Genomic DNA, 11,620 nt, shown 5'->3' on the forward strand with positions numbered 1-11,620 from the left:
AGAACAGCAGCTTCCCTAGGGCTAGGATAACAATAGATGTATATATAGAACAGCAGCTCCCTAGGGCTAGGATAACAATAGATGTATATATAGAACAGCAGCTTCCCCTAGGGCTGGGATAACAATAGATGTAGATATAGAACAGCAGCTTCCCTAGGGCTAGGATAACAATAGATGTATATATAGAACAGCAGCTTCCCCTAGGGCTAGGATAACAATAGATGTATATATAGAACAGCAGCTTCCCTAGGGCTAGGATAACAATAGATGTATATATAGAACAGCAGCTTCCCCTAGGGCTAGGATAACAATAGATGTATATATAGAACAGCAGCTTCCCTAGGGCTGGGATAACAATAGATGTAGATATAGAACAGCAGCTTCCCTAGGGCTAGGATAACAATAGATGTGTATATAGAACAGCAGCTTCCCTAGGGCTAGGATAACAATAGATGTATATATAGAACAGCAGCTTCCCTAGGGCTAGGATAACAATAGATGTATATATAGAACAGCAGCTTCCCTAGGGCTAGGATAACAATAGATGTATATATAGAACAGCAGCTTCCCTAGGGCTAGGATAACAATAGATGTAGATATAGAACAGCAGCTTCCCTAGGGCTAGGATAACAATAGATGTAGATATAGAACAGCAGCTTCCCTAGGGCTAGGATAACAATAGATGTATATATATAGAACAGCAGCTTCCCTAGGGCTAGGATAACAATAGATGTGTATATAGAACAGCAGCTTCCTAGGGCTAGGATAACAATAGATGTATATATAGAACAGCGGCTTCCCTAGGGCTAGGATAACAATAGATGTATATATAGAACAGCAGCTTCCCTAGGGCTGGGATAACAATAGATGTATATATAGAACAGCAGCTTCCCTAGGGCTAGGATAACAATAGATGTAGATATAGAACAGCAGCTTCCCTAGGGCTGGGATAACAATAGATGTATATATAGAACAGCAGCTTCCTTAGGGCTAGGATAACAATAAATGTAGATATAGAACATCAGCTTCCCTAGGGCTAGGATAACAATAGATGTATATATAGAACAGCAGCTTCCCTAGGGCTGGGATAACAATAGATGTGTATATAGAACAGCAGCTTCCCTAGGGCTAGGATAACAATAGATGTATATATAGAACAGCAGCTTCCCTAGGGCTAGGATAACAATAGATGTATATATATAACAGCAGCTTCCCTAGGTCTAGGATAACAATAGATGTAGATATAGAACAGCAGCTTCCCTAGGGCTAGGATAACAATAGATGTATATATAGAACAGCAGCTTCCCTAGGGCTAGGATAACAATAGATGTATATATAGAACAGCAGCTTCCCTAGGGCTAGGATAACAATAGATGTGTATATAGAACAGCAGCTTCCCTAGGGCTAGGATAACAATAGATGTATATATAGAACAGCAGCTTCCCTAGGGCTAGGATAACAATAGATGTGTATATAGAACAGCAGCTTCCCTAGGGCTAGGATAACAATAGATGTATATATAGAACAGCAGCTTCCCTAGGGCTAGGATAACAATAGATGTGTATATAGAACAGCAGCTTCCCTAGGGCTAGGATAACAATAGATGTATATATAGAACAGCAGCTTCCTAGGGCTAGGATAACAATAGATGTGTATATAGAACAGCAGCTTCCCTAGGGCTAGGATAACAATAGATGTATATATAGAACAGCAGCTTCCTAGGGCTAGGATAACAATAGATGTATATATAGAACAGCAGCTTCCCTAGGGCTAGGATAACAATAGATGTATATATAGAACAGCAGCTTCCTAGAGGCTAGGATAACAATAGAGTGTGTATATAGAACAGCAGCTTCCCTAGGGCTAGGATAACAATAGATGTGTATATAGAACAGCAGCTTCCCTAGGGCTAGGATAACAATAGATGTGTAGATAAAGAGAGAACCAAAATGGAGGGAGATACCACATAGTCTATGGTACAACAATACCAACAAACGTGTTAGAAAAAGCAAGGAGGCTGAAGCAATACAATGAGATGTTAAAACATGCCATGTCTGTTCAGAACAGGGGGAATTAACTACGCCACTATTCTAGGTACAGGGAAATGAACAACGTGGATAATCTGACCACAAAACATTCACTTCAACGAGCACGAGTTGGTGTAATAGCCGAACAGCTTCTCAATTGAGAGACAGTTTAAGAATGGAATGAGAATGGAATGATGATGGCTGGAAAATTGGTGTAAATGAATGAGAACACCAGAGAAAGCAGTAAGGAGTCGTTAGCACTTAACAGGAATTATAGCCAGGAGTTAACAGGAATTATAGCTAGGAGTATATCAGTAGTTATCAGTAGTTAGTCAGGGTAATACTTACACAGTGACCAAGCTTAGAGCAGCATTAGGGGGAGAGAACAAGACACATCAGATACATACAGGGACCAGTAGCTAGCAATTAGAAGGAACAACAACAACAATAAAATAATAATAATAATAATATGCCATTTAGCAGACGCTTTTATCCAATTGAGCTACAGAGGACCACAACAACACACATCAGAGACATACAGGGACCAGTAGCACTTAGAGGGAACAATCCTCTGGCTAAATCATCCGGTTACAAATGCCCACACATAGCATACAATTTTAGACAAGGGATGTGTCCCAAATGACACCCTATTCCCTATGTAGTGCACTACTTTTGACCCGGGCCTATTGGGCTCTGGACAAAAGTAGTGCACTACATAGGGAATAGTGTGCCATTTGGGAAGCACCCAAGAACACATACTGTAACATACAGTGAGACTGCTTCAAACCAATGGTTAATTATTACACCTCCAAAGACTGAAAGGCAAGAGATAATTTAGCTCAGCAGCGGTTTAAATTTGAAACGATTTCGCTAACTGGGGTTCCTGCTGCATTGGTATTCAATGAATCTGTGGAAAGACATCTTTATTGGATTAGGTGATGGGGGTGAGAGAGTGTGTGTGTACGAGTGTGTACGAGTGTGTTTGTGTGTGTGTGTGTGTCTTCGCGTGTACGAGTGTGTTTGTGTGTGTGTGTGTGTGTGTGTCTTCGCGTGCGTGTGTGTGTGTGTGCGTGACATAATTAGGCGATGGCTATTCAATCTCCTTCCTCTTCCTCTCTTCGCCAAGTGATCCATTATGTAGATGTTATAGTAGACTCATCAAGTATATTTGGAGTGTGTGTGTGTGTGTGTGTACGAGTGTGTGTGTGTGTGTGTGTGTGTGTGTCTTCGCGTGCGTGTGTGTGTGTGTGTGTGCGTGCGTGACATAATTAGCGATGGCTATTCAATCTCCTTCCTCTTCCTCTCTTCTCTCTCTCTTCGCCAAGTGATCCATTATGTAGATGTTATAGTAGACTCATCAAGTATATTTGGAGAGGAGGAAGCTATAAAAACAAAGAGTGCTGTGGGATGTTCACTCTAAAAACGACCAACGCCAAAGCTATTGCACACTTTAGAATTCTTAAACTGACTAAGACTATTCAGCTAGATTTCACATATCTGGACCAAGGACAAGAGGATGATTCTTGCTTTAGCATATCTGCTAATGTTATTAACGTTACATATTAGGACATATACAGTGAGGGAAAAAAGTATTTGATCCCCTGCTGATTTTGTACGTTTGCCCACTGACAAAGAAATGATCAGTCTATAATTTTAATGGTAGGTTTATTTGAACAGTGAGAGACAGAATAACAACAAAAAAATCCAGAAAAACGCATGTCAAAAATGTTATAAATTGATTTGCATTTTAATGAGGGAAATAAGTATTTGACCCCTCTGCAAATCATGACTTAGTACTTGGTGGCAAAACCCTTGTTGGCAATCACAGAGGTCAGACGTTTCTTGTAGTTGCCACCAGGTTTGCACACATCTCAGGAGGGGGATTTTGTCCCACTCCTCTTTGCAGATCTTCTCCAAGTCATTAAGGTTTCCCGAGGCTGACGCTTTGGCAACCTGAACCTTCAGCCCCTCCACAGATTTTCTATGGGATTAAGGTCTGGAGACTGGCTAGGCCACTCCAGGACCTTAATGTGCCTCTTCTTGAGCCACTCCTTTGTTGCCTTGGCCGTGTGTTTTGGGTCATTATAATGCTGGAATACCCATCCACGACCCATTTTCAATGCCCTGGCTGAGGGAAGGAGGTTCTCACCCAAGATTTGACGGTACATGGCCTCGTCCATCGTCCCTTTGATGCGGTGAAGTTGTCCCCTTAGCAGAAAAACACCCCCAAAGCATAATGTTTACACCTCCATGTTTGACGGTGGGGATGGTGTTCTTGGGGTCATAGGCAGCATTCCTCCTCCTCCAAACACGGCGAGTTGAGTTGATGCCAAAGAGCTCCATTTTGGTCTCATCTGACCACAACACTTTCACCCAGTTCTCCTCTGAATCATTCAGATGTTCATTGGCAAACTTCAGATGGGCATGTATATGTGCTTTCTTGAGCAGGGGGACCTTGCGGGCGCTGCAGGATTTCAGTCCTTCATGGCGTAGTGTGTTACCAATTGTTTTCTTGGTGACTATGGTCCCAGCTGCCTTGAGATCATTGACAAGATCCTCCCGTGTAGTTCTGGGCTGATTCCTCACCGTTCTCATGATCATTGCAACTCCACGAGGTGAGGTCTTGCATGGAGCCCTAGGCCGAGGGAGATTGACAGTTCTTTTGTGTTTCTTCCATTTGCGAATAATCGCACCAACTGTTGTAACCTTTTCACCAAGCTGCTTGGCAATGGTTTTGTAGCCCATTCCAGCCTTGTGTAGGTCTACAACCTTGTCCCTGAAATCCTTGGAGAGCTCTTTGGTCTTGGCCATGGTGGAGTGTTTGGAATCTGATTGATTGATTGCTTCTGTGGACAGGTGTCTTTTATACAGGTAACAAGCTGAGATTAGGAGCACTCCCTTTAAGAGAGCCAGAAATCGTTCTGATTGAGAGGGGGTCAAATACTTATTTCCCCCATTAAAATGCAAATCAATTTCAAACAGTTTTTCTGGATTTTTTTATTGTTATTCTGTCTCTCACTGTTCAAATTAACCTACCATTAAAATTATAGACTGATAATTTATTTGTCAGTGGGCAAACGTACAAAATCAGCAGGGGATCAAATACTTTTTTCCCTCCCTGTAGTACTATAGTGAAGGGGTCGTTGATGTGGAAGGGGTCCTCTGTAGCTCAGCTGGTAGAGCACGGCGCTTGTAACGCCAAGGTAGTGGGTTCGATCCCCGGGACCACCCATACACAAAAATGTATGCACGCATGACTGTAAGTCGCTTTGGATAAAAGCGTCTGCTAAATGGCATATTATTTCCATCACATATTATGTAGTACTATAGTGAAGGGGTCGTTGATGTAGTACTATAGTGAAGGGGTCGTTGATGTAGTACTATAGTGAAGGGGTCGTTGATGTATAGTAAATTGATAAAGCAACTAAAACACTTTTCCTCTCTCATTATCCCATGCTGACTAATACAAAGCTGTCTTTCATATCGATTTCCACAACTGGAAGGCTAAATACATTGTGTTTACATGTCTGGCTAAAGAGCCTATAAACATCTACATCTCTCAGTGGGATATGAATTGACAATCCTCTGGTAAGAACCCCTGCTGTTTCCCTAGACACCATGCTGTTTCCCAGACAACCTGCTGTTTCCCTAGACACCATCATGCTGTTTCCCAGACAACCTGCTGTTTCCCTAGACACCATCATGCTGTTTCCCTAGACACCATGCTGTTTCCCAGACAACCTGCTGTTTCCTTAGACACCATCATGCTGTTTCCCCAGACAACCTGCTGTTTCCTTAGACACCATCATGCTGTTTCCCCAGACAACCTGCTGTTTCCCTAGACAACCTGCTGTTTCCCCAGACAACCTGCTGTTTCCCTAGACAACCTGCTGTTTCCCCAGACAACCTGCTGTTTCCCTAGACACCATGCTGTTTCCCCAGACAACCTGCTGTTTCCCTAGACACCATGCTGTTTCCCCAGACAACCTGCTGTTTTCCTAGACACCATGCTGTTTCCCAGACAACCTGATGTTTTCATAGACACCATGCTGTTTCCCCAGACAACCTGCTGTTTCCCTAGACACCATGCTGTTTCCCCAGACAACCTGCTGTTTCCCTAGACACCATGCTGTTTCCCCAGACAACCTGCTGTTTCCCTAGACACCATGCTGTTTCCCTAGACACCATGCTGTTTCCCCAGACAACCTGCTGTTTCCCTAGACACCATGCTGTTTCCCCAGACAACCTGCTGTTTCCCTAGACACCATGCTGTTTCCCAGACAACCTGCTGTTTTCCTAGACACCATGCTGTTTCCCAGACAACCTGCTGTTTCCCTAGACACCATGCTGTTTCCCAGACAACCTGCTGTTTCCCTAGACACCATGCTGTTTCCCCAGACAACCTGCTGTTTCCCTAGACACCATGCTGTTTCCCCAGACAACCTGCTGTTTCCCTAGACACCATGCTGTTTCCCCAGACAACCTGCTGTTTCCCTAGACACCATGCTGTTTCCCAGACAACCTGCTGTTCCCTAGACACCATGCTGTTTCCCCAGACAACCTGCTGTTTCCTAGACACCATGCTGTTTCCCCAGACAACCTGCTGTTCCCTAGACACCATGCTGTTTCCCCAGACAACCTGCTGTTTCCCTAGACACCATGCTGTTTCCCCAGACAACCTGCTGTTTCCCTAGACACCATGCTGTTTCCCAGACAACCTGCTGTTTCCCTAGACACCATGCTGTTTCCCCAGACAACCTGCTTTTTCCCTAGACAACCTGATGTTTCCCTAGACACCCTGTTGTTTCCCTAGACACCCTGCTGTTTCCCTAGACACCATGCTGTTTCCCCAGACAACCTGCTTTTTCCCTAGACAACCTGATGTTTCCCTAGACACCCTGCTGTTTCCCCAGACACCCAGCTGTTTCTCCGGACACCATGCTGTTTTCCCAGACAACCTGCTGTTTTCCTAGACACTCTGATGTTTCCTTAGACACTTCCTTTAGAATCTCTGTGTTCTTACCTCACAGCAGCTGAGGTCTAAAGACACTTCCTTTAGAATCTCTGTGTTCTTACCTCACAGCAGCTGAGGTCTAAAGACACTTCCTTTAGAATCTCTGTGTTCTTACCTCACAGCAGCTGAGGTCTAAAGACACTTCCTTTAGAATCTCTGTGTTCTTACCTCACAGCAGCTGAGGTCTAAAGACACTTCCTTTAGAATCTATGTGTTCTTACCTCACAGCAGCTGAGGTCTAAAGACACTTCCTTTAGAATCTCTGTGTTCTTACCTCACAGCAGCTGAGGTCTAAAGACACTTCCTTTATGTTGGGGTTACTGGCCAGACCCAGCAGAAGAGCTCTGCAAGGAAGACAACAATATTGTTTAATACATTTTAGACTCACTATTGGTTAGCTTTATAATAGAGACTAAAAATGAAGAATCCAGTCTAGTTTATGGGATGAAGAATACAGTCTAGTTTATGGGATGCTGAGAGAGCGAGATATACACTGAGTGTACAAAACATTAGGAACACCTATGATCCCGCATTCATGTCACTTGTTAAATCCACTTCAATCAGTGTAGATGAAGGGGAGGAGACATGTTAAAGAAGGATTTTTATGCCTTGAGACAACTGAGACATGGATTGCGTATGTTTGTGAATGGGCAAGACAAAAGATTTAAGTGCCTTTGAACGGGGTATGGTAGTAGGTGCCAGGCACACCGGTTTGAGTGGGTCAAGAACTGCAATGCTGCTGGGTTTTTCACGCTCAACAGTTCCCCGTGTGTATCAAGAACGGTCCACCACCCAAAGGACATCCAGCCAACTTGACATGACTGTGGGAAGCATTGGAGTCAACATGGGCCAGCATCCCTGTGGAACGCTTTCGACACCTTGTAATCCATGCCCCAACGAATGGAGGCTGTTCTGAGGGCAAATGGGGATGAAACTCAATATTAGGAAGGTGTTCCTAATGTTTTGTACACTCAGTGTAGATATATTTCCTATTATGAAAACAATACATATTGGAGGGGAGCATAAGAGAGAGAAGAAAGAGAAACAGAGAGAGAGAGAGAGAGAGAGAGACAGAGGAGAGAGAGAGAGAGAGAGAGAGAGAGAGAGAGGGAGAGATGAGAGAGACAAAGAGAGAGAGAAGGTGAGAAGGAGGGATAGAAGAGAGAGAGAGATAGAGAGAGGTTGGAGAGAGAGCAGAGAGAGCTGGAGACAGAGAAGGGAGAGAGAGCAGAGAGATTGACAGAGAAGGGAGAGAGAGCAGAGAGATTGAGACAGAGAAGGGAGAGAGAGAGCAGAGAGAGATAAACAGAGAAGGGGGAGAGAGAGAGCAGAGAGAGTGAAAGTGAAGAGACAGAGGGAGAGACAGAGGGAGAGACAGAGGGAAGAAAGACAGAGGGAAGAAAGACAGAGGGAGAGAGAGACAGAGGGAGAGACAAAGGGAGAGAGAGACAGAGGGAGAGACAGAGGGAAGAAAGAGAGAGGGAGAGAGAGACAGAGGGAGAGGGAGACAGAGAAGGGGGAGAGAGAGCAGAGAGAGATTGAGACAGAGAAGGGAGAGAGAGAGCAGAGAGAGATTGACAGAGAAGGGGGAGAGAGAGAGCAGAGAGAGTGAAAGTGAAGAGACAGAGGGAGAGCGAGACAGAGGGAGAGAGAGACAGAGGGAGAGAGAGACAGAGGGAGAGACAGAGGGAGAGAGATACAGAGTTAGAGACAGAGGGAGAGAGAGACAGAGGGAGAGAGAGATAGAGGGAGAGAGAGACAGGGGGAGAGACAAAGGGAGAGAGAGACAGAGGGAGAGACAGAGGGAAGAAAGACAGAGGGAGAGAGAGACAGAGGGAGAGGGAGACAGAGGGAGAGAGAGACAGAGAGAGAGAGGGAAGAAAGAGAGAGGGAGAGAGAGACAGAGGGAGACAGAGGGTGAGAGAGACAGAGAGAGAGACAGAGGGAGAGACAGAAGGAGAGAGAGACAGAGGGAGAGAGAGACAGAGGGAGAGAGAGACAGAGGGAGAGACAGAGGGAGAGAGACAGAGGGAGAGAGAGACAGAGGGAGAGACAGAGGGAGAGAGAGACAGAGGGAGAGAGAGACAGAGGGAGAGGGAGACAGAGGGAGAGACAGAGGGAGAGAGAGACAGAAGGAGAGAGATACAGAGGGAGAGAGAGACAGAAGGAGAGAGAGACAGAGGGAGAGACAAAGGAGAGAGAGACAGAGGGAGAGACAGAGGGAGAGAGGAGAGAGAGAGACAGAGGGAAGAAAGACAGAGGAGAGAGAGACAGAGGAGGGGAGACAGAGGAGAGAGAGACAGAGAGAGAGAGGGAAGAAAGACAGAGGGAGAGAGAGACAGGGAGACAGAGGGTGAGAGAGGAACAGAGAGAGAGACAGAGGGAGAGACAGAAGGAGAGAGAGAAGAGGGAGAAAGACAGAGGGAGAGAGAGACAGAGGGGAGAGAGACAGAGGGAGAGAGATAGAGGGAGGAGAGAGACAGAGGGAGAGAGACAGGATGGAGAGAGAGACAGAGGGAGAGAGAGACAGGGGGAGAGGGAGACAGAGGGAGAGACAGAGGGAGAGAGAGACAGAAGGAGAGAGAGACAGAGGGAGAGACAGAGGGAGAGAGAGACAGAGAGAGAGACAGAGGGAGAGAGAGACAGAGGGAGAGAGAGACAGAGGGAGAGAGAGACAGAGGGAAGAAAGACAGAGGGAGAGAGCGACAGGGAGAGACAGAGGGAGAGAGAGAGAGAGGGGGAGAGAGAGACAAAGGAGAGAGAGACAGAGGGAGAGGGAGACAGAGGGAGAGAGAGACAGAGGGAGAGAGAGACAGAGGGAGAGACAGAGGGAGAGAGAGACAGAGGGAGAGACAGAGGGAGAGAGAGACAGAGGGAGAGACAGAGGGAAGAAAGACAGAGGGAGAGACAGAGGTGAGAGACAGAGGGAGAGAGAGACAGAGGGAGAGAGAGACAGAGGGAGAGAGAGACAGAGGGAGAGAGAGAGCAGAGGGAGAGACAAAGGGAGAGGAGAGACAGAGGGAGAGAAGAGGGAAGAAAGACAGGAGGGAGAGACAGAGGGAGAGACAGAGGGAGAGAGGGAGACAGAGGGGAGAGACGGAGGGAGAGAGATAAGAGAGAGAGACAGAGGGAGAAGAAAGACAGAGGGGAGAGACAGAGGGAAGAAAGAGAGAGGGAGAGAGAGACAGGGGAGAGAGAGACAGAGGGAGAGAGAGACAGAGGGAGAGAGAGACAGAGGAGGAGAGACAGAGGGAGAGAGAGACAGAGGGAGAGACAAAGTGAGAGAGAGACAGAGGGAGAGAGAGAGAGGGAAGAAAGACAGAGGGAGAGAGACAGAGGGAGAGACAGAGGGAGAGAGAGACAGAGGAGAGACGGAGGAGGAGAGAGACAGAGGGGGAGAGAGACAGAGAAGAAAGACAGAGGGAGAGAGAGGAAGAGGGAGAGGGAGACAGAGGAGAGAGAGACAGAGAGAGAGATAGGGAAGAGTATAGAAGAGGGGGAGAGAGGGAAGAAAGAAGAGGGGGAGACAGGGAAGAAAGAAGAGGAGAGAGAGACAAGAGAAGGAGAAGAGGGAGAGAAAGACAGAGGGAGAGAGTGATAGAGAGAGAGACAGAGAGGAGAGAGAGAAGGAGAGAGAGAGAGCAGCGGAGAGAGACAGAGGAGAGAGAGAGACAGAGCGAGAGAGAGACAGAGGGAGAGGGAGAGGACAGAGGGAGAGAGAGGGAGAGAGAGACAGAGGGAGAGAGAGACAGAGGGAGAGAGAGAGGGAGAGAGTGACAGGGAGAGGACAGAGGGAGAGAGAGACAGAGGGAGAGACAGGGAGAGAGAGAGAGAGGGAGAGAGAGAGAGGGAGAGAGAGAAAGAGTGAGAGAGAGAGAGAGGGAGAGAGAGACAGAGGGAGAGACAGACAGAGGGGAGAGACAGAGGGAGAGACAGAGGGAGACAGAGACAGAGGGAGAGACAGAGGGGAAGAAAGACAGAGGGAGAGAGAGAGGGAGAGAGAGAAGAGGGAGAGAGAGACAGAGGGAGAGAGAGAAGAGGGAGAGAGAGACAGAGGGAGAGAGAGAGAAGAAAGACAGAGGGAGAGACAGAGGGAGAGAGAGAGGGAAGAAAGACAGAGGGAGACAGAGGAGAGAGACAGAGGGAGAGAGAGACAGAGGGAGAGAGAGACACAGAGGGAGAGACAGAAGGGAGAGAGACAGAGGGAGAGAGAGACAGAGGGAGAGGAGAGAAGAGGGAGAGAGAGACAGAGGGAGAGAGACAGAAGGAGAGAGAGACAGAGGGAGAGACAGAGGGAGAGAGAGACAGAGAGAGAGAGACAGAGGGAGAGAGAGACAGAGGGAGAGACAGAGGGAGGGGAGACAGAGAGAGAGAGAGAGAGAGAGGGAGAGAAGAGGAGAGAGAGAAAGAGAGAGAGAGAGGGGGAGAGAGAGACAGGAGAGAGAGACAGAGGGAGAGAGAGAGACAGAGGGAGAGAGGAGACAGAGGGAGAGACAGAGGGAGAGAGAGGGAGAGACAGAGGGAGAGAGACGAGGGAGAGACAGAGGGAGAGAGAGACAGAGGAGAGACAGAGGAGAGA

General features: G+C 47.0%; 1 protein-coding gene across 5 annotated transcripts in view; it reads right to left on the bottom strand.

The window, feature by feature from the left end:
- Positions 1–11,620, bottom strand: part of LOC121542751 (F-actin-uncapping protein LRRC16A) — a 233,349-nt gene that overhangs the window by 85,646 nt on the left and 136,083 nt on the right. For 3 of the 5 annotated variants that reach the window (XM_041852278.2, XM_041852280.2, XM_041852276.2), the window contains exons 17-18: positions 7,316–7,385; positions 2,376–2,387 (exon numbers count right to left, since the gene is read on the bottom strand). In XM_041852278.2, coding sequence (XP_041708212.2) covers positions 2,376–2,387; positions 7,316–7,385 — 82 coding nt within the window. The remainder of the gene's footprint in view (positions 1–2,375; positions 2,388–7,315; positions 7,386–11,620) is intronic. The other 2 variants (XM_041852279.2, XM_041852277.2) reach the window with 1 other exon arrangement.

Source organism: Coregonus clupeaformis, unplaced genomic scaffold, assembly GCF_020615455.1.
Source record: "Coregonus clupeaformis isolate EN_2021a unplaced genomic scaffold, ASM2061545v1 scaf0146, whole genome shotgun sequence".
NCBI classification, from domain to species: Eukaryota; Metazoa; Chordata; class Actinopteri; order Salmoniformes; family Salmonidae; genus Coregonus; species Coregonus clupeaformis.